Below are 24,320 nucleotides of genomic sequence, written 5' to 3'. Positions count from 1 at the left end.
TTGGCAGCTTATGACAAAGCGATGATAACGTAGCTCTATGGCAAAGCTGGGTCTCTCAATGCTGGGCTGTGTGCCATTGCAGATTGCTATCGTTGTTCATCTACTGGTATCTACAAAAGGTAAGATAAATAAATATACGTGAGCATGCTTTACATTTGTTCTTGTATACACCCACATATGTAAGCACACACATACGTACATAAACACATTTTTTTTAAACACTCATATTATATAAAAGTATAGAAGACTTTCTACTGGTCTGTGAAACTCTAAGGTAGGGGTGGGCAACTCCGGCCCTCCAGCTTTGCTTTAACTACAAATGCCAACATGCCTCTGACTCTGGGAGTCATGCCTGTAACTGTCAGTCTTGCAATGCCTAATGGGACTTGTAGTTCCACAACAGCTGGAAGGTTGGAACTGGCCACCCCTGCTCTATGGCAAATTTTTAATGCACCTGACATTTCAGTGGAGCCCAATCCAACCTCTTAAAGGGCCAAATAATGACTGACTGGGTATATATAGCTACTGTATATATCTTATATACCGCATTGTCATAATTCAATTCATTATACTAAGAGCAGGTTGTAGATCAAGCTGTAACGGAATGATCCCTACAAGAAATGACTACCTAATTAGAATATAGAGAAGTTAATTTGTAAAAGAAATAGTTTTTCTGGCTCTGTGCAGTGGCTGGCAGCCTATTACACAAATATTTTTTTACTTCAGAAAGGATCAAAGAATTGTCCAGACAGTTGTTTAAAAAAAAAAATAACTGGCAAGATGCCTTTAAAGTGGAACTAAAGCCATTTTTTTTCTATTTTGGATAAAGTAAACTGACTAACTCCTGTCATATTTTTGTCATCTGCGTCCCATTGGGGAGATTTCTGTCCTGTCCGATTACAACAACAGGGGCTGAGAGGAAATCCCTCAAAGTGAGGGAAATCCCTGGTTGTCACCAACACTAGTGTCCCCATTGCAAGTTTTCCCCCTCTATTCGTGTTCTGCTGAGAATTCAAGATTTGGAATTTTCTAGCACTTTCACTCTCGGTGATAACGGTCAACAAGACAAATAGAGAGGGTGAATCACCTTAAATGTGACACAGACAGCATTAAAAACTGTGGTTTATAATCCCTCTTCACTCTATCCAAAACAAAAACACATATTGTCTGGACGGTCAATAGTGCCCTATTGTCCACAGCAGAAAGCACAACCTCTCCATCACTAATATTTTAAGTAATATTATGTTTAGTATTTCACTGAATGTTTCCCACAGGTATATAATATATACCTATATACTATCTCAAATCATTCAGTGCCTACCACTGACAATGATGTAAATTACTAATACATATTTGCATACCCTTCATGGCTGGAACATACATGGAAAGTCCCATGTATTGTTTGTGATGAAGCATATCTCCTCTTACTTCCCCAGTATAGTCTGAGAGCTGACAACTTGGAGAAACCTATAGATTCTTCATATATCTATTTCTGTGCTACCAACAGTAATATATATGTGTATATATATATACTCCACTTAACTGGAGTATTTTTTTTAATGAGATACTTACCATATTTATGTTGCTCTGCATAGCAGTTGCCGTTATTTTAATTTATTTGTGTGGACTATTAGCAGACTTCCAAATATCTCTACTCCTATCCAACAGATCAGGTTTATAGGATGTCTCTTGGTTGAAAAAGCTGGTACAAATACTGATCCAGCACAAGAGAAAGATAAAGAAAATCCAAAAACATGACTTTTTTAGTGTTATTAAATACTGTTCATGGTACTATATGTATGTTAATATGCTGAATTATCAAAGTTCCATTAAACTATCTGTGATCATCTTAATTATGACTCTGCCAATTCTATTTTACAAAATATATTTTAGAATGTTAATGCAATTTAATTATAGCTGTCTTCATTTCTGACATTTTCTGTGACGTGTTGGTGGTTTAGCTCACTGCTTCTAAGGAACCTTTCCTATTTCCAATGAACGGCGTTTCCAATATGCTTCTTGCAAAAGATGAGCATTTCCTTTTTATGTATGTAAATGTTCTCTTGCAATTTCCACTTCTTTTTTTAATTGACATACTTGCTCATCAAAGTGTTGTGTGTGAAGAAAGCTTAGGACCCATTCACATTGTTGCTCAGTGCCGTACCGTGCCATTCATATTTCTCTGGCACCCCAAGGCAGTAAGGGAAGGTACCTGCGTTGCAGCACACCACAGTACTGTGCATTGTGGTTCACTGCCTTGCGAAAATGGAGTATGTCCTTTTTTTTTTTTTTAACATTTTGTTGGATTGGAAGCCAATTCAAACCCATTTAAGCCCATTATAATGCCTGCATTACCACAACACATATTAAGACACGTTACATGTGTTAGTACAATGCAGTGCCATTCATTTGCAATGGCACCCTAACACACTAAGGAAAATGCATATGTCTTTTAGAACACAGCACGGTGTAAAACCATGCATTATGGTGCTCTGCCTAGCAAATAATGAGCATGTAAATTTTTGGTGGCTTGGCATTGCTGTAACACAACACACGTTAATACGTGAAAATATGCGTGCACTGACTCAGCGCACCAGGATGCCAAGGTCTGAATTTAAATAGTAAAGTATATCACCAGCACACCAAGGTAAAATCTTCAACGAGTGGTCATTTTGCCTGATGAAGGGACCCTGAGTGGCCCCCGAAAAGTTGCTTTATGACGAGATGTGTGTACATCAATAAAATGATCGTTGAAGATTTTACCTTGTTGTGCTGGTGATATACTTTACTATTTGGATTTGAAGTGGCGACATCCACTATCACTGCAGCACCCACTTTAAAGGGACATACCAGTAAGGAGTCTGGTGGGAACCTCTTTGAAGATCTGAATTTAGGCACAATTTTTATCAATAGACAAACTTCATTGTTTAGAGTTTGGAAGAGTTAAATGGAGTTAAATGTTTGGAAACATTTTCTACCACTTCCTGTTGTGTCCCCAAGATAAGAGGTGAAAGGAAACCATTGTATACTCCATTTAACACTAAAAAAACAAACACATTTTAGCTATTGATACACTTTAAGCGCAGTTTTTCTGAAATAGTTTTATAGAATGTAATGGTAGAGCTGTGGTAAGCAGCAAAGATCACCTAGTTTGTAAGCACTATGTACAGAAATCTTGAGATGTGTTAGCCATGCATTTTTTATGCCTTTCCCTTGCATTCACACCGACTTTCATAGAAAAAACAAAATACAAAACACAACTTATTAATCTAAAAGGCCCTGCATTTTGTCTCTCAGGCATTTGCGGCTGTGGTTTGAAGGGAAGATGGTTGATACTATCTCCATGTGGTTGCTGCATGTGGTTTATTTCAGCTCATAAGAAGAGTTTCCAAACAGTAACCATCAGTGGCGTATACAGGGTATGGCACATATGGCGCATTCCCTGGGCGCCACTTGAAGGGGGGACGCCGCTCATTCTCCCTTCATTTTCACAATTATACTGATTCAGAACAATCACGCTATTTTATCGGTCTTGATAATACATATTTTTGTTTTTCATAAAGTATATAATATGGTCCAATGATGCAATGGTAGTGTAAAAGATATGACTCTGATTTGTAATGGCAGGCATGGTCATCATAGATGGAAAATTGTTATCAAGTCATTCAGGATGTTGTAAAGTAAAATCATAAATCTAAAAAGTCCCCTTGGAAGGCAGAGGGCAAAAGGCTAGCCACCAGTATTGCCTGTGGTCCCCCTGCAGGCCCAGCACTACCGCAAGGCAAGTTTGTTTTTACAGGGGGTCGGGGAGGGGGACGCAAAAATGCACCTTGCCTGTGTAGGCATGAATCCTAGCACCGGCCCTGTCTCCCTGCAGTGGATCTTTTCCCTATTGCTGACTTGTTATGCTTTGTTCTGCACTGTGTCCTTATGTGAAGGTGCCCACCTTGGTAGAGGAGCAGGGCTTTGCTTCCTCATGTCAGGACACTTAAATTTATTTCTAGTATGTTATAAAATGTATTACAATTTCAAAAGAGAAGGCATGTACTGAAATGTTCATGGCAGAAATTGTCACAAGTTCTGAAGATTCATTTCACTGGAGAGTGTGTATCTACATGTCAGAAAGAGTATTCCTCGTAGATTCCCATGGGAAGTTTTCTGCCTGACATACAGTTCACACTGAGAGCAATAAGAGGACTGGAGGAGAAAGTACTTTGCATGGGAAATGTAGAACATTAAATGGGGAAAATAGAATAATATGATATCCTCTTCACTCATCAAGTAAATAGTTATATAGCAAGTTAGAGTGATATCATATTTAACCTTGTATAAAACCAGATAAAACTGATGTAATATTTTCATCTACAAAAAACATTGATGCAAGGACAAAACTCTCTAGCAGGGGTAACCAAACTGCGTGCCTCCAGCTGTGGTGAAACTACAAATCCCATGATGCATCTATCTCCGGGAGTCATATCTGTGGCTGTGAGAATCTTGCAATGCCTCATGAGATTTGTAGTTCCACCACAGCTGGAGGGCCGAAGTTTGGCTACCCCTGCTCTATTGCATGTGACAATCTGACCAAATGGGTAACAAAAAACTTCCTGTCATCAGAACTAGGTTAAAACTTTGATCAAAATACTGTTATGTCATTCAGTATATAACATGGTGCTGTTGTACAGTTCATGCTGCATGTTTCTGATCTGCTTATTATTATACATTTATATAGCTCTGACATATACCACAGTGCAGTACAGAAAACACTGAGCCAGTCACAACCAGTCTCTGCACCAGAGGAGCTTACACTCTAATGCCCCCCTCCCAGTCACACACTATTAGTATTATAATACATTTACATAGCTCTGACATATACTACAGTGCAGTACCGAAAACACTGAACCAGTCACAACAGTATCTGCACAAGAGGATCTTACACTCTAATATGCCCCCACAGTCACACACTAGGGATGCACCAATACCATTTTGTGCCGTATGTGATATACCAAGCAGGGCACAAATCTGGGGATAACTCTGCGATGCATCAGACAGGAAACAGATCAGAACCAAGCTTACATTCCCTGGTTTGTGTGTATAAGTAAAGCTATTTTCTAAATATACAATGCAGATGCCTGCACACAATGGGGTCTATCCACTAAGCTGCCGCAGGCAGCCGAGTGAATGACCGACCTGAAGTGAAGTGAGCCAAACACTGTTCGGCTATTCACTTCAGGCTGGTAAGGCTGATTTCAGCCATACATCGGCTGAAATGCCGATGTACATGCGTTCGGCTCGACTGAGCCGCTCGGCCATGTTCGGGAGCTGTACGGGCTATTGTGAATAGCCCGTACAGCACCCCTTCGGTTCTACTGAACCGAAGGGGTCCTGGGGCCGAAGCTAGCCGAAGGATCGGCCGAAGCTACGGCTAGATCCTTCGGCAGCTTTGTGAATAGACCCCAATGTAATGCTATATACTAATATGCATAATCATAGCTCCCAACTTTCTTAGATTAGAAAGAGGGACACCTTTAAGCACAAATGATGTAGGCAATTGGCACATCAATGACATGCCCTCAGTGATATGGAAAAAAAAACAATCTACATAAAATTAAAACCACTGCTATTTACAAGACCGATATGGATGCCAATGCCTGAGGAAGTTTTCGCCCCTTGTTTGGAACCGCTTCTTCCCTGGGTGCAATATATTACCAACCTGTGCATCCCCCTCCTAGCCATTTGCCTGTATCTAGACTTGACCTATGGAGATCTGGCGGTCCTTTGGGCCCCACTGCCAACTATCTTAGCATTGTACTTGTTATTTTACTATGTTCCATTCTGTCCTTTTCCATCCTTTTTCTTTCTGCGTTCTTCTACTCTCCATTTTCCTTTGTATGCTCTCACGTTTACTATCCCTCTTGATCTCTCTTCGAATTATTTTATTCTCCTGTCCTCGCATAGTTGGTCCTTACCATAGCTCTATATGGCATCAGCTCAACACCCTCCTTTCCAGCTAAGGTGAGAGGAGCTCAAAATCCACTTTCTCTGCCACTATTACCTCATGTACTTCTTCCCACGATTCCTGTGCATTGCTGTTCTGGACCCTTGCCTGCTGCCCCGCCTAGGGCTTTTTTCCCCCTTTCATCTGTACTACCAGGTGTGTTGAGCCCAATTGTTTCAATAAATGAACACTGGACCTATGTTTTTGATTGTCGATTGTTATATTGCTTGCCCAAACCCCCTCCCTTTTTGTTTGTTGCTTGTTTGTGTGTGTGTGTGTGTGTGTTTTTTTTACTATTCTCATTATTGCATTTGGTTATGTTTGCTTTGTTATAAGCTTGCCAATGTACTTTGTTATTAGAAAATTGTTCAATAAAAGTTATATGATATTAAAAAAATGCAGAAAAAATTATTGTTTTAACGCACGCTAAATACCCTTCTTTTATACTGGACTACATTAAAAAGCAGTAACTAAGAGGTTGGACGAAAGGTGTAGTGTCACACTGTTGTGTAATGTAGCATTGTTGGTAGTTAAAAAGTGCATTTTTTTGGGGGGGGTCTACACAACAGACAAAAGAAGTGATGACTGATTAGGAAAGATAAAGAGAGGGATTTGGTACCTAAAGAATGAACGCCTTGGGAGCCATGCATAATCCTCTTCTTGTGTTTCCTGCAGGTGATTTGTTGATGCCTCCAGAAAATGTCAATTTTCAGCTAGGATTTTTTCATCATATTTTGAACTGGTCACGCAACAAATCTGATAGTGATGGGATTTTGTATCAAGTGGAGTATCGTAGGTAAGAGACGTTGGGCTGATTGATACAAACTGGAGAAAAGTAAATAGTATCAAATATGGTATCCTATGGTGGTTATTTAAAGACATTAATGTGTCACTGTGTTTTGACTTTATTCAGCTATGGTTCCAACTGGACATCTGTGCCAAACTGCACTTTTATTAGCCACCTGAGCTGTGACCTAACGGTGGAAACCTTACCCAAGAGCCTTGGTTTTTATGCACGCGTTAGGAGTATTCTAGGAGACCAGGCATCAGAATGGGCCCGTACAACACGCTACACATTCAATGGAGGTAAACATCTATATTTAAAATATTCATCTAGTTACGACACTCCATTATTGATTTTTTGCTGCTCATAAAAATATTAAGAATGTATTTAATATAAACCCTAAATTTCTCCATTTTTTAAATTACTTCACTTATGTCCAAATAGAAATTTAGGCTGGGCTCAATTAAACAGACCTGGGTGCATATAGGTCATTAGTATAAATATGATCTAAACTGTGGTAACTGTGCCTACAAAAGGCAGCCAGAGGGCAAAAGTCTAGCCACCAGTATTGCCTATGGTCTCCCTGCAGCAGAACGTTTCCCCACTACTGACTTATCATGCCTTGTTCTGCATTGTGTCTCCATATGGAGGTAGCCATCTTGGTAGAGGAGCAGGGCTTTGCTTTCTTATGTCAGAGCTTCCCCTTTAATGGCTGGTGACCTTATGACTGCTGGTTAATATTCAAAAAGCAGCAGGAAAGATTAAGCAAGCACAGATAAACAGAATGAATAAGGCAGAAGCAGGAAGACACCTCCACTACAAATTATGAGTTACAGCTTCCTCTCCAGCAAGCAGCACAGTAGTTGCATCACCAAATATCACTCCAAACCTTTTTAAGACTAGCGATCAGAAACAGCAGTGCCTTTGATGTTGAAGATATATGGGTTTAAAGCACAGGAATCCCTGTCACAGGGAGTAGAGTGCTATTTTTCAGTAGGAAGAAGACATAAGATACAGTTTTCAAGGTTCTGCTTAGGCACAATTAGCATTTCTAGATGTTTCCTATAAGACAGAAAATCTTCACTTTTAGAGTACAGATATATCCTAAAATGAACGTGCCATCTTTGGAGTCCAGCACAATTCCATTGATGACTTGATGATAATTCTGTGTAGGACATGTTCAGCCAATAGACTTTGAACCTACACCGAATCAGTGACAATAGTGGCTTGCAAGCATAGAATGTGCATACATATGGGGAGAGGAGATTCCTTCAAAAGTCCGAACTGTTCATCACCTTTATTTTCTAGGGTTGCATTTAGATGCCTTTCTTGACTTTTTTTGATAATCTAATTTAGATTACATCATGATAATTTGTCACAGCTGGCTCATATACAGTAGGTGTACTCATACTTCTTCTGTCTTCTTTTTGCATTGTTTGTGGTTCCCTCTCCAGTCATAACAGGGTAGAAAAGAGGGGATGCTTCCATGTTCAGTGATAAATTATTCCGGTAAACATTTTCTTAACCTTGCAGTGGGGCTACCCCTGCAATGCAAGGATTAAGTGCTAGTTTTTGTCTAGGTTAAAAAAAAAAATTATACTCAATCGATCCTTCAACTCAGCATGCTCCCCAGTCCCTGGAGCCTCTCTCTCCCTTCACTGCAGTGGTCTAAGGTCCCATAAATCATTGCATTCTATACACAGTGTATAGGACGTGTCGGTGCCGAGGGACATACCATTGCTGCGGCGGAGGAGACAGGCAGGAGGGAGTGCTACCACAGCCGGCTGGATTGAAGGACCAGGTGAGTATAACTATTTTTTAACCTAGACAAAAAGGAGCACTTAACCCTTGCAGTGCAGGGGTAGCCCCCCTGCAAGGGTAACAAACATTTTACACAGAGTTGTTTTTTTAATCTTATTTGAAACCTAAGATGTGGTTGATGGCATTGCTAGAAAGATGTACACACAAATATTCGTTACAAGTATCACTTTGCAGGGGAATTAGTGATGGAGGTGAAATTCTGCTGACTTCTATCATCCAATCTGCTGACTACTATCATCCAATCATAAGCAAGCAAATGACATGGTTGGGTAATCTTTGCAAAGGGAATTTTCCCCAAATTCACTGAGCTAAAGGAAAATTCCGTTGCAAAATGAAAACCCTTCCCTTTAGTGAAACAACCCCATTAACTGACTTATTGGGACTTCTATTCCCTTTAAAACACTTGTAGGCTATGTTATCATTTTATACAGTATATGACATATTGTATCTGCTTTTATTTGCTTTGCCTATGAATATGTAGACTGATGACAAAATACATCATTCTCTTGCAGTTGTTCTGCCTCCACCATCTGTACAAGTGGATGTTGATGGCTCTTCATTATTTGTTCAACTCACTCTCCCAAAAATTATAGCGCATAACATCACACAACGCTTTGAAGAAATTTTTCCCGTTAGCCGCATGTACACTATAGATATTCGAAGAACCTCAGATAACCATATGGTAGGTATTTGCTACTATGAGCGCTGTGTTTTTTTTTTTATTGGCAAATTGTAATAAATGTAATAAAACAGTTTCTGTTTTGGGGAGTACTCTGACCCATTCCTCTACACAAGGCTGTTTCAGTTAAAGAAGAACTCTGGGCAAATAAAATCTTAACCCATGCAGTGGGGCTACCCTGCACTGCAAGGGTTAAGTGCTCAATTTGCCTAGGGAGCTAAAAGAACAAAGTTATACTCACCTGAACCCCAATCCCAGCTGGCTCCTAGACCACTCTCTTTAGCCTGCCTCCTACTTCTCTCCAGTGATAGAATGTCCCTCGGCGTCCTCACATCCTATACACTGTAAAGGATGTGATAACTCACCGGAGGCTGAAGGGGTTGGTCTAACCAGGTTCAGATAAGCATAATGTTTTTTTTTAGTCCCTAGACAAAAAACAGACACTTTACCCTTGTAGTGCAGGGGTTAGCCACACTGCAAGGGCTAAGATTTAATTTGACTAGAGTTCTCCTTTAATGTATGTTTTAGGATTTCTTGCTTCAGATTATTTCAGGTGGATTATGTCCAGGACTTTAATGCACCCATTCATTTTGGAGTAATGTCATGTGCTTTTGCCCAGAGATGAATAGACATCACCTGGTGAAGAGAGCATATGTGATAGCGAACATTGTATATGTGTTAAAAGCACAACAGCGTGTACAAGAGTCTGTCAGCAAAAATTTAGGTTTCCCTGTGCATGGTGACCTTAAAAATTAAATAACATTTTAAGAATCAGCCAGAATATTACTTAGGATTCAAATGCATTTCTTACAGCTGTAAGTGTACAGTAATTATTACACATCCTGACTGATCACATGCGTATTGCAAGCCTTTTAGTGTGTTTCCTGTTAATTGTGGTTTATTTATAGGCCGGATACTTGATATTTAAACTTCTACAATATAAAAAGAAACAACATGACCTTTTTATACATATTGGTTAGTTAACATTTATAATAAAGAGTTACAATGCAAAATTACATTCTGTTTAAAGGGAATCTCTCACTTTGCGCATTCAGGTCTTGCATGACAGGTTGTCATGTAAACCTGCCATTCTTAGTGTTACATAGTTACATAGTATTTGAGGTTGAATAAAGACATAAGTCCATCAAGTCCAACCTATTACGTGTTTGCATTTATGTTTAAACAGGTGTGTGCGTGTATATGAGTCCATGTGTGATTTTGCTCTTAAGAGTACTTGTACCCCTGAATGTTATGGTCTCCAAGGTAATCGTCCAGGAGTTTCTTGAATAATTCCACACTTTTAGATGAAATCACTTCCTGCGGCAGCGAGTTCCAGACCCTAATCTTTCTAACTGTGAAGAACCCCCTGCGCCCCGTGTGTAGAATTTTTTTTCTACCAATTTGTGGTGGTGCCCTCTGGTCTTTGTTATGGAGCTAACCGTAAACAGTTTGTTAATAATGTTGCTATCGGCGTTGAACAGTTTATACAAGAAAATCATGTCCCCCCTTAATCTCCTAACCTCCAAAGAGAACATATTTAATTTTAACAACCTTGTTTCATAGTTCAGGCCTTAGAACCCCTTAATGAGTTTGGTTGCCCTCTGCTGGACTCTCTCCAGCTCAAGGACATCTTTTCTGAGTATCGGTGACCAAAACTGGACCGCATACTCCAGATGTGGCCGAACCAGTGATCTGTAAAGTGGCAAAATTATAGACTTGTCCCTGCAATACATTCCCTTCTTAATGCAAGACAGTACTCTGCTTGATTTGTTTACAGCAGCCTGGCACTGCGAGCTGTTCTTCAATCTGCGGTCTATAATTACCCCCAAATCCTTCTCCGTTTCCGACTTCCCTAGTGGCACACCCATAAGTGTATAGTCAATTTGCCTATTTTTAACTCCAAAGTGCATTACCTTGCATTTATCGACATTGAACTTCATCTGCCATACAGTTGCCCATTCCCCGAGTTTTTCCAGGTCCTCCTGTAATGTTACAATGTCTAAATCCGTGTCTACTACCCTCCCAATTTTCGTATCATCGTTTCGTTTCGTATCATCAGCAAACACTGAGACACGACTACTCACTCCCTCCCCGATATCATTAATAAATAGGTTAAAAAGCATGAGGCCCAGCACAGAACCCTGGGGCGCCACTCATGACTTCAGCCCAGTCTGAAAAGGTGCCGTTTGTCGATACTCTTTGTACACGTTCTTTTAGCCAGCTTACTATCCACATGCACACTAATTGAGTCCTACTTTAAGTGTCAGAACTTAAAGTAGGACTGAAGCCAAAACCTTTCTAGTTTTGGATAGAGTAAGAGAGAATTATAAATCCTGTCTATTCTCTGTTGGGGAGATTTCCCTTCACTGATAGCAACAACGGGAAGTGAGAGGAGATCTTTTCAAAATGATGGAAATCCCTGGTGGTCAGCGGGGGCACCAGAAGTAATATCCCCATTGGAAGTTGTCCCATCTATTCCTGCTCTGGTGATAACCTAAAATTTGGGATTTTCTTTCACTTTCAGTGATAACAGTCACCAGGACAAACAGAGAGGGTGAATCTCCCTAATGCGGACACAGATAGTGATAAAAACCTGACAGGTGTTCTAATTCCTCTCCACTCTATCTAAAACTAAAAAATAACTTTTGGCATCAGTTGCACTTGAAATTTGCTCTTTTACCCCCACATGACAGTGTTTAGGTCTAGCGATTGACTGCTCAGGCCTAAACGCTGTGTCCTGGGTGAAGGGGAAGGCAGTCACATACACTTGATATCCAAAAAACACCAGGTATTTCAAGTGGTTCCAACCATATTTCCAATGGTTCAAATGGAGCTGCAGCAGGGGAGTGCAGCAAAGGCATCAGTGGGTGAGGGGTGGTCTTTCCAGATAACTTGTCACTTTGCCCTGAGTAGGCAAAGTATTGTATTGTCCTAAAATAAATCATCAATGCCCATCATTCCTTCATGTCCAGCTCAAAACAATTTTGCTAAGACCATTGGTCCCACCTAACATGCATCTTTCCATGTGTACCAGAGTAAAAAAAGATAATAGCCCGGCCAAATGCTCCTAGGGGGCTGTCAATACCTTGTAGATACTTAGCTGAGTATACACGTTCAACACACCAATTATGATGCCTTTGTATCCTTCTTGTTTTCCCTATTTCTATTGTGTGTGATGAAAAGCTTTGGTCTTTGGTTTCACCATACTGAATATAAGATAAGTTGTAACATAGTAACATGGCACTCATAAGCAATGTGAACAAGAACAGTGATCACAGTCTGTCTTGTTTGAGTAAACGGTGAATGTTGTTTTATTTTTTAAAGTTGAATTCTGGTATTTACTTTCAGTTTAAGCACGTGGAATACTGTGAAACGTTCCATATTGTTAACCTGGTTGGAGGACAGGAGTATTGTATAAAAATTCAACCTTCAATCGCCTCCCGTGGAAATACCGGGGAAGCCACTTCCGAGAGTTGCATTTACCTCCCTGAACAAGGTGCGTTTTTATAACTCTGCAAATGAACACTGAACTGTATACATTTGTATTTCACTTTCGCTCTTCCTGGAGTTAAGCATGGAACTTTATGTGGGCAGCTAACTACATAGTTGATGTTTTACCTGACAAAGGAAATGCTTTTCTGTCCATTTAGTCAAGATAGAATATTTTTTTAAAGCTGCCCCTCCCTCTTCCAGTCTGAATGCTGTTGTACAGGAGATTATGAGAGACTGAAATAAAGTCAAATGAAGGTACAAGTTGCATTTAAACTATGTATTTTAAAAAATAAATAAATAAATAACTGCATTCATTGGTGTTTTTCACATATGCCTGGCATTCACCTTTAAGGATCATGTGGTGTTACTGTAGTAAGAGATAGTAGTAGTGGCCTGTGGCTGAGGAATAAATATGGTGATCGCCTTACAGACTGTCTGCAGATATGGTGATATTGCATCAAAAGGAAAACGTACATGGATCCAATATAAAAGACAAGGATACCTTTAACTCTGCAGTAAGAGTGTATCAATGAAGCTTTTTTAACACTCTGGGGTCTATTTATAAACAATCTAAGCATTTGTAAGAATGGGGCAAAATCGGATGTTCTTAAAGGAGAACCATGGGGCAACCATTATTGGCCATACTTCTCTTCAGGGTCACAGGAGGACAGATACTAATATCCTCCAGTGACCCAAAACTCAGTATATTGCGGACTATTACCCGCTATATCTGGAGAGCACCGCAGCTGGGATGCATCCCGACAATACTGTTGAGATCCACATCGCTGGTGATTGACAGCTGGCTATGCCTATCTAGAGACAGAGCCAGCTGTGCCTGTCCACTCCCCCATCCATCTTTCCAATCAGCACTGGGGGATCAGGGAGGGGGGAATCTCTGCAGGGAGCGGTGACTGTCTGTCTCTGAAGGGAGAGGATCGGGAAGTCAGTGATCAGCGGTATGTGTTCGATCCCTTCCCTATCAATAGAAACCGGCTTGTGACAGCTTCAGTGTCTAACTATGAGGATTAGTGTTTTACACGCACCCTATAATTCTCCTTTAAGCTATTTTTTAAGCTAGTTTCCTTCTTGGTTGAATGTATTCAGGCTACTTTTCTAGGCTATTTTCAAATTAGAGAATTTTAGGTTGCATGTATTCAGGCTATTGTTTTAGGTTATTTTAGGTCAAATGTACTAGTGTAGACTATTTTCTCTTTTGGTCAAATGTACCGTATTTTTCCGTCTATAAGACGCCCCTTTGTATAAGACGCCCCCAACTTTTCTTACCCAAAATTCAGAAATCAATATTTTAAATGATATTATGCATCACACTTACCTCTGAGCCAATCACTTTATTCAGCCTCTGTTGCATCACTGGTTTCTTGCAAGAAATCCAAGTCTTAAGCCTCTGCTCCATGTTTGGCCATTTTGCTGGTTTTCCTCTCAAGGCCTTCTTCTTTTTGGGCATCTTAAGGAGTTGCTCTTCCTGTTCTCTCCACTGTATGATCATACACTCAGTGGGAGGAGGTCCAAATTGTCTCTCTGCAGCTCTATTTCCATGCTCTTTTGCATAAGTGAATGCATGCAGTTTAAATTTTGCAGAGTAAGCCAGCCGCTTTACAGGTTGTTTTTCATTTTCTGACATTTTTATGGTCACAGAATGCTCCGACATTACCGCTCTGGGCACTGTCTAGACATTCTCCCCAGCAACAGCTGACATCAGGTACAAAAGATTTATGATTGGAGGAGAACTGTTATCTAGTTTCTGCAATCCGAAGTTTCACTCATGAGGCTCGTTTGCAGTGGTCTCAGCACTTTCAGCAGTTTCAAAACCGCGGCCCCCGTGTATAAGACGCACCTCTATTTTTAGGTAAACCTTTTTATGAAAAAGTAGCGTCTTATACACGGAAAAATACGGTACTCAGGCTACTGTTTTAGGATATTTTTGGTTGAATGTACCCAGGCTACTCTTGTAAGCTATTTTCATTTCTGGTCAAATGTACTCAAGTTTTCAGCTATTTTTAGCTAAATGTTTTCAGGCTATTGTTGGTGGAATGTATTCAAGCTATAGTTTTAGGTTATTGTTGGTTGAATGTACTCAGGCTATTGTTTTAGGCGACTACTTTGGTCAAATGGCTACTGCTCTCAGCTATTTTCTCTTCTGGTCAAAAGTACTCAGGCTACTATTGCAGTCTATTTTCTCTTGCAGTCGAATGTATTCAGGCTATTGTTTTAGGCTATTTTCTTTTCTGGTGAAATGTACCCAGGGTACTGTTGCAGGTTATATTCTCTTCTGGTTGAATGAACTCAAGTTATTGTTTTAGGCAATTTTTAGTCGAATGTATTCAGACTACCGTTTTAGGCTATTGTTAATTGATGTATTAAGACTATTTTTTTAGGCTATTTCTATTGTCAAATGGCTACTGTTAACAGCTAGTTTCTCTTCTGAATGAATTACCCAGGGTACTATTGCGGGCTATTGTCTCTTCTGGTCGAATGTATTCAGGCTATTGTTTTAGGCTATTGTTGATTAAATGTACTCAGACTATTGTTTTAGACTATTCTGGTCGAATGTACTCAGGCTACTGTTTTTGGCTATTGTTGGCGTGATGTATTCGGGCTATTGTTTTAGGCTATTTTTGGTTATTTATACTAGGGATGTTCAGATACCAAGTACCGTACTCGGTACAAGTACAAGTACAGATACTTTTAGACTAGAGAAAAATTCAAAAGTTAGGAGGAGATGTCATTTTTAAGGAGCATACGGAGCTTCTGGGATTTGTGCATCTCTGTTTAATGTGCATCCCTGTGCATCTGCCGGATTTGTGCATCCCTGTGCATCCGCCGGAGCTAGGTCCCCTGGTAGTTCTTGTGAAAATGCCAAGTATCGGCAATGGTATCTGAACTGATATCTGAACTGATATCTGAACATCCCTAATTTATACCGTCACCTGCATAGTTAATTAGATTCGAATACATACTTACAAGCCTTTTAGTAGGCTTCTAAGCCTAAAAAGACTTCTTACTCACATTGTTTGTTGATCTTTGAGTCAGTCAGTCACTCCCAGATACATTGTATGCAATGGATAAGTTGCAGCGTTAGCAGACAGCAATCCCTACTTTACTATTGTTACTATATTGGATTCTTTTTAGTCCATGGCAGTTCTTTAGACATTGATGTGGGATAAAGAACATATGCATATTATGCTGATGCTTGTACCGCTGTACATTAGGCGCTAACTACCACAACAACATCCCTGCAATACTTTTGAAGATGTTCTTTGAAAGTGTACTTTTAAAGATGATTTTTAATCTTTACATTTTTACCTTGAGGGATTGCAGTTATACAATCACTGTTTTCAGCTGCATGGAGTATTGCAGACAAGCGAGGGCAGATTTCTTCTTTGTACCGTTTACTACAGGAGAGAAACTGGCCTAAAAACATTCAACTAGAAGAGAAAATAGCCTAAGAAATAGCCTAAATATATGCCCCCAAAACAGCCTGAAAAAATTAGAATAAATACACGCCCCCCCAAAATAGCGTAAAAACAATAGCCTAAATGCATTTGACCAGAAGAGAAAATAGCCTAAAACAATAGCCGAAATACATGTCCCCCAAAACAGCCTGAAACAATAGCCTAAATGCATGCCCTCCAAAATAACATGAAACGATAGCTTAAATACATTCGACCAGAAGAGAAAATAGCCTAAAAAAACAATAGTCTGAATACATTCAACCAGAAGAGAACAAAGCCTAAAACGATATCTTAAGAACATTTGATTTTGCCCCATTCTCACAACAGCTGGTTAGTTTGCGCACAACAAATGTACATGCAATCTCGCTGAAGGAATTGCAAAGCAAACATTTTATAAACAGACTCTCCCTATGTTTTTCATGATACAACTGCCTTCATGACTCATTACTGTAGTATGTAGGACTTTTGCAGATGGCACAATAACTCTTTGTCATAAATTGCATTCATCTGCATTTAAGTATTTTCTGGACTTTGACTATAGAACCTCTTTCATACCACCTCACATGAATACTCCCTCTTAAAATGAATCTCACTTTGTGAGACCTTGAAAATAAATTGTATCTATACAGCAAGACATTCCTTTGAAGGGTTTTTCATTGTTACAGCATACACACAAATGCTTGAGATGCCTCGGGGTGCAGGGACATCACGCAGACATAGATGTGTATGCAAAGTGTGGATGTTGTAGTGGGCTACCATGATTATCTCTTCTGCTGTAACTGTCTGGGAAGCACACAGTGTGGAAGAGCTGGACAAATGTACAGAAATGCATATTAAACTATTGAAAGTTACATTTCCGTCAAGTACCATATCACATGGCGATTTCAGAAGGTTGAGCCCAAGATAACTTCTGTTTTACTCTTTGTCTCTGCAGGTGTGTCAAGTAGTACTCTCTTGGTGGTGGCATCCTGTATTCTAGCTTTTGTGGTTCTATTGATCTTTGTCAATATCTTTATCTGTCTTTATGTTCGAGGAGTTGTCAAGACACCCAAAACTCTAGTGAGTAAACAGCACTTTACAAATTGACAAACTTATGTTCATATCAGGAAGAGGAAACAGTCTACAACATACTGGCTCTTCTTGATTAAAATGTGTACATTGCAACATACCAGACATATTCTTCCTTTCATTCTCAAACTATTATTTTCCAGGGTGTAGCTGAATGTGATTCATCACAATGGATGAATAAACAGACAGTTGCCATTTCAGACACTTTAAAAATCTGGGCCAAAATGTCTGTAGTTTGAACATGTAATGATATAAGAATGAAACTTTGAGATCCATGCAAAATATTGCACAGTCCACTGTGTACCTATATTATAGCATTAAGAAAATGAGTAAAAGTGACAGGTTTACACATGTTTACACCACACACACACCCCAACCCACTGGTACTCACTTCCCCTGCACTTCCCTGCTGCTCCGTTTTTCTGTTGGAGCTCTTGGAAATACCTAATGTGTTCAGGTAGGGGGGCCCCATGTGATCTTATCCCCCTCTTCCGAAGGTGCAGTCCATTACCATGCCAAAACACTTTCACAATGGGGAGTACCTAACCCTGTGTTGTCTACAACATGGAGCACAAAGTTTAGACAGACATCTCCAACAGAAGAAAAGAGTAGCGGAGTTAAAGCTGAGTTTAAATGGGTGGGGGAGTGAGTTTTCAAGTGAACTTAAGGGATTCCCTTTGAATAAAGCTCTTGCATTCATAGTAGAAATTTCTCTATTTACTGTAAATTGGCATCTTCTTTATGGTAGAAAATACATATTCTCCTTTCTTCCGATGCCTTCACATGCTATTCATGCTGTCTGCACATACAGCATGTTGTTTGTAAGACAGCTTGTAAAAATACAAGTCATGTACACAGTTTCCGCAATTAATGATGCAGGTACTGACTAGGTTATATCACCGGTGGTGATATATGGACCTCTTAGTCACTATGATCCTTGTACAATGACTGCAGGATATTACTGTACTCCTGCTACCTGCCAATAGAGGAACATGCAGAAACAAGACAATTGCATGTGCAAAAATGTAGAATGTGCAAAGAAAGTATGAAAAAATAATGACCAAATATTTCATTCTTTCTGCAGATGTCTCTTATCCAGAGAAGTTGGTCATGGATGGATAAACCATCATCTCCAGTTATTGAGAAAACCCTGCACTGGGAAAATGGCCTGATTGAACATCTCATGGCAGAGCACAGGGACTCTCTGGTGTGTAGTAGTGCAGACAGTGGGTTTGGAAGCCAAATGTTTGTCATCAACATGTCAAAGTCCTCTCGAGATTCCTCTGTAGATGAAAGTGTGTCAACATCAAAATCCAATATTACAAATATAAACACACAAGAGGAGGTCTCTTGTGAAAGAGAAAGCTCCAAAGATGAAGACAGTGGTATTAGCCTATCAACAGGCTCCCATAACCTCAGTAGCTGTAGTGATAGTAGTGATGATATAGACAGCCAAAGTTGTGGTAACTGCAGTGAGACAGTAGCAGTGAATGAAAGACTGGGTTACCTGAAACAGCAGGAATCAGAGGAGAACACAAACAATTTAGAAATGAAAGAACTGGAACGCACATGGCAACCACCAATGAAAGAATACCTATCACAAGGACAACAAAATCTGCTGAAAAACGATATTGAATTCCCTCACCAGAAGGAATTTGATTCAGAACCATGGACTAAACTCCCGGGGACCATTCAATCTTCATTGCCCCTTACAGTGGCATTCAGCCCATTCAGCAGCAAACTTTGGGGTTTAGGTGTCAATGTTCCATCACTTGGAGATGTAGAACTCATGGATACTAGATCTTAGCAGCAATGGTTGGGATTTTTGAGTGGGTATTACTCCTTTCACTATGGGTAACAGAAAATGAGAAAGTGGTTATGTCTTTTGTAAAACAGTAAAACTGATTCAAATGTAGAATTGATTTAAAAACCCAACCCCGGCCAAATGTTTTTCTGTTTTGGCACAGGGGATGCAGGAGTGGAGAGTAACTTTGGCACCTCAAGTCATTCTTTGTATATTAAAGATCCTGAGCTCTTGAAACTCTCTGCAAGCTATGTGAACTTATATTGCAACATCTTAGAGATTCTGCTTAAGGTGTTTGCTTACAGTTTGGCAGCTTTAAATGTGACCTGAGATTCCCTTTAAACGTGATTTCAGACAGGCCATTTTGGATATTGAGATTTCTGTTAACTAAGTTTCACGGTTTGCTTTCTTCACTAATGTGTAAGTAATGCTGTGACCTTACAGCTCTGGGTTTCTGGGTATGATTGTCACCAGAATCACTACCTGTATATATACTGACCAGGGTTTGTGTGGGTTTTCTTCACATACTCTGACACCACCCCCTACTTACACCCCCACGCTGCATGAATATAACTGGAGTTAATTTACTAAAAGAATATAGCCTGTTTAGCTAGCAAAGTGAACGTAGATAAATAAGGTTACACCGTCTTTTTCCCCAATATTCACCCTGCAAACTGATGATGCAATTTCCAAACTGAACATTGACTTTACTATGTTAAAAGCCTCTATTCAGTTATCAAATCAACTTTAAAAAAAAAAGCCTCGCCTTGTACTATTATTCACAGCTTAATCATCTAAGTCCTATAGTGTTAACTTTTATCCCATGCTACTGAGTAGAGCAGAGTTACAGATTTTCATATTTCACTCCCCTTCATTCACAACCATCTGCAAAGACGGACTCTGGATTCACAGCTCTTATCTCACTGTCTAACTGTCTCTTTGTCATGGGAAAACCCTCCACAGTTTTGATTACAATAAAAAAATGTAACAGACAAAACAGTATGCACATCACCCTCATCTAATATCACTTTAAAATAGAACCCTGGGTAAAATTGTTCAAATCCCTTGTAGTGGGGCTACCCTTGCACTGTAAGGCTTAAGTGCTCATTTTTGTCTAGGTTCAAAAATGGAAAAAGTTATACTCATCCGATGCTCCAAGCAGGCTTACTCTTAGACCGGTCCCTGGAGCCTCTTTCCCTCTCTGGAAAACAATTAGCCTACCTTTATATGTGAGTGGGTTCTATATGTATTGTTGCAACAAGCAGGAAAAACTCTGCATAAATAAGGAGGATGTGCACACCCCATAAATATTTAGCCCTTGGTGGAAGTCATATGCAAGACCCAAGCACTTTACCGTTTAAATGCACCTTTGGTGTAGTTACAGTTAAAACCTAATCCTCCCTGACCCCAGCCAACCCTGAAAGTATTATATGTACCTTTTCCCACAGACCACAGAGCCTCCTAACTGCTCTTAAAATATTTTGAGTCGAGTCCGCATACTCAGCAACTCTATATGCAAGCAATGGAGAGTTGGTAACATGTTGAATCATGGTGTAAGAACTCTCCATAGGATTGAATGGAGAGCACACTGCACAGGTCCAGCTCAGAAGATTTTGAGGAGTAGTTAATTGGCATCAAGGGCGATATTTCACTGGACTGGGGACAGGTGAGTATATAGCTTGCTGCAGAGACTGTGGGCAGAAGACAGTACATTATAAGTGCAACTGCTCCAAAGGTACTCTTACACTTTAGGGCCACAGGCAGGGCCGGTGCTTTCACTAGGCAAACTAGGCAGCTACCTAGGGCACACTGCTCTGCCTAGGGCACAGCCTTCACCACCCCCCCACGGTGCCCCCCATCTATTTCAAATTGCAAAAGCCAATAGCAGACTGGCTATTGCACCCGCCCAATGAGTAGAGGAACAGAACTGAGAGACAACTTTCTCTCTCAGGTCCGCTCCTCTGCTCAGTTGGTGAGGTTTCAATAGGCAGTCTGCTATTGGCTATATCAAATTGAAATATCCAATAGCAGTCTGGCTATTGCTCCTGGCTCCTGACATCCACCTGTTGCCTGTGGAAGCTAGCCAGCAGGAGAATGGAGCCGCATGGGGGGATTGGGGGTTGTGCCACAGGAGGGGGCTGGGGGTGCAAGTAGCTGGTCTTGCCTAGGGTGCAAAATAGTCTAGCACCGGCCCTGGCCACAGGCAAGACTTTTAACCAGCTGCTCATCATCTTTTTATGTAATCTGTGGTAAGCAAAGCATTTAAAACAACTACTAACTACAAGTAGCATTTCCTGATCAAGCTGAAATGAAACTGTCAGCTTGTAGGCGTACACAGAACTAAATGCCAACAGGCTATAAAGCCTACTATACAATAAAAGGTGCGTGAACTCATGAACTGTGGTGTGTTCCACAAAATATACGGTATAATCATATCTATCTAACTGTAAGCACTTTACTACTATGATGGGAAGGAATGGTGAGGTACAGACTGTATCAAGTTGTTGCAGTACATTGCAATTCTCAATATATAGTTGATTGACCTACTGTGCATACATATGCAGCAATAGTTGCTTTTTAGACAATCACTGTGTAAAAATAAAGCTTCTATATGTGGTTCTTGGTACATTTCATTTTGCACAATTGTTTGACACACTAAGATACATGTATTTATTTATTTGTATATATCCTGATAATTACAGTATTAGTGAGTGCAATTACTGTATTTGTATTTTTTATAGATGTAGATGTAATTTAGAATATTATATTATTCACATAGGTATGATTTAAGAGATGTGGATGATAAGGATTTTTATAAAGGAAAAGTACTTTCAATCTTCTCAAATAAAGACGATGTGTTCTGTATGTCATGTACGGTAGTATTTTTTTAAAGGATAAGTGCACCCTTAACTGCACCTTTGATGTAATTACATATACAGTATATTAAAGCTTGGACTCAACCCATATCCCCTGCCAGTCTTTTACTAATTGATCCCAAGTGCAGGCACAGATAGGTCACGAAGCCCCCGAGGTACTTATCAAAGTCTTCTGAGCTAGGCCCATGCATGTATTCCATTAGAGTCCAAATTCTCTGTAAGATTGCATAGAAAGAGTGCAGTACGTGCAGTCCTTTTTTCATCATTATCTTTAATATATAAAGCATCAGAAAAATACCCATAGCATTATATTACAAAAGGATGCAAATTAAAGATGGCAAATTAAACTATGTAGACACAAAAGGATGATGTACACAACAGGATGATGTGCACTGCGGACACAAACTCTATGCCAGCCCAGAGCAGTGTAAGACCTGCAATGAGAATCTAAGGTATAATATTTAGGAAGTTGCTGAAACTAAAATTAATATTATCCCTCAATAAGGATGACATCTACAGTACTTTACTCACAGAGAAATTCACACATGCCATGTTTTTGTAAAATATTCCTGAAAGAGGTTCTGTAACAAAACTAAATTACCTCTCTGAGAAGCTGTTAATGAAAACTGCTGTTCCCTTCTCTCTTAAAACCAGTTCTTAAAGAAATGATTTACAGAAAAGGAATCATTATACTCTTGAGGTGAATAACCCCTCCAACATTCCATCCAAACCAGCACACAAAGCCCTGATAAAGTGGACACGTATAGCTCCTGAAATACTTTGGCTCATTTGCTTCAGAGCTCTATCATTAAATAAAAACTTGGGGACTCCAAATCGATGCATATGCGTTCGGCTCGACTGAGCCTCTCGGCCACGTTCGGGAGCTGTACGGGCTATAGTGAATAGCCCGTACAGCACCCCTTCGGTTCTACTAAACCGAAGGGGTCCTGGGGCCGAAGCTAGCCGAAGGATCGGCCGAAGCTACGGCTAGATCCTTCGGCAGCTTCGTGAATAGACCCCTTAGTGTGGTGACCCTGTTTTCCCTACACACCATGCATTTCATCAAAATGGACGTATCTTTGCACAGAGGATATAAACTAATTCTTGATCCAACACCTCCTACCAATACTTGTACGTTCCCATCATGGGTCACATGTTTGTTCCACACTAGTGACTTTATGACCAGCGAGGCTAAAGAAGATTAACTTCACTGCCCTAGAACTAGTAAGCAGCTCATGGGATGGCTTCTACTACTAAGGGCTTCAAAGGCATATATTTTGCTTCTTGACAGATTCCTATTCAGTTATGATTAGTCTTCCCTATTTAATTGTAAGTAGTCTTCTGCTCTGGACTCTATTTTAAACTGCACTTTCAGACTTGCTCAGGTTTATTTTATTCAGGAAGTTAGTCAATAGACATGTGCATTCGGATTCGGACGAACCTGCAAATTAAGTTGATTCGGCGGTTCGTCCAAATCCGAAATAACGAATGTAATATATGCCCGAATATACTAAAACGATATTCAGGCATACATAAATTAGTTTTCAGAATACGCCGGTGGCCATATTGGCCGCCGGCGTGTTCTGCGCATGCCGGCCACCATCTTGGAGGTGGAGCCTATGCCGTCACATGACGGTGACATCACACGCTGAACGAGCGGCGGCCAAATCGCATCGCCATGTTGTAGTAGATTTTGGTATACACCAAGATAGCAGCGATTAAACATGCCCTGAGTACCTGCTGGCACTGTGCCTGCAGTGCACAGGGGTGTCAGAGAGCTGCTGCTCCACAGCTGCTCCGCAGCTCAACATCCACACCATCATTGGCTCTGGTGAAGACCAGCCGGCTCCTTAGATCCTGTGACTCTGGCACACCTGAGTTTGTTGTGCAGTCACACTGTCCCTCCATCTTCAGAGACCTGTATGCCTGCACATTCCTAATTTGGTCACAATATACTGCTCCGCAAGACCCATAGTTTACAATACCTGGTGCTCTAGTTCCCAAAGCGTGACAGCCTGTTTTTTCTATATTTACAAAAGTATCTGTGACACTTCATCTTGGAATATACAGATTTAGCTATTTGTTAGCTATTAGTTAATAATGTTGACAAGCACACTGTTTGCAACAAGTGTAATGGGGGTTGATGGAGGGAGGGGTAAGAGTAAGGCTAAATTTACCCTGCATTTGTGAACTACTGTTTATGGCAGCACTGCTTTAGTCCCTAAATGCTTTACCCGCTTTCTATTTGACCAATCAGAGGACTAGGGGATATGCCATTCCTGTACTAAGCACTGGATTGTGGGAATACATGGAAGAGCTCCTTTTTTT

General features: G+C 40.3%; 1 protein-coding gene across 1 annotated transcript; it reads left to right on the top strand.

Annotated features, from left to right (window-relative positions):
• On the top strand, positions 1-19,205 carry IL10RA (interleukin 10 receptor subunit alpha). Its single transcript, XM_018562863.1, has 7 exons — positions 1-119; positions 6,671-6,791; positions 6,909-7,081; positions 9,113-9,282; positions 12,628-12,775; positions 17,179-17,303; positions 18,397-19,205. The coding sequence occupies exons 1-7, from the start codon at positions 38-40 to the stop codon at positions 19,117-19,119; spliced, it is 1,542 nt and encodes a 513-aa protein (XP_018418365.1). The 5' UTR covers positions 1-37; the 3' UTR covers positions 19,120-19,205.
• Positions 19,206-24,320: the final 5,115 nt, after the last annotated feature.

The sequence above is a fragment of the Nanorana parkeri genome, unplaced genomic scaffold (assembly GCF_000935625.1).
Source record: "Nanorana parkeri isolate BGI_ZX_2015 unplaced genomic scaffold, ASM93562v1 scaffold608, whole genome shotgun sequence".
Lineage (NCBI taxonomy): Eukaryota > Metazoa > Chordata > Amphibia > Anura > Dicroglossidae > Nanorana > Nanorana parkeri.
The sequence above is the reverse complement of the archived record's forward strand: the minus strand, read 5'-3'. Positions and strand labels throughout refer to the sequence as shown.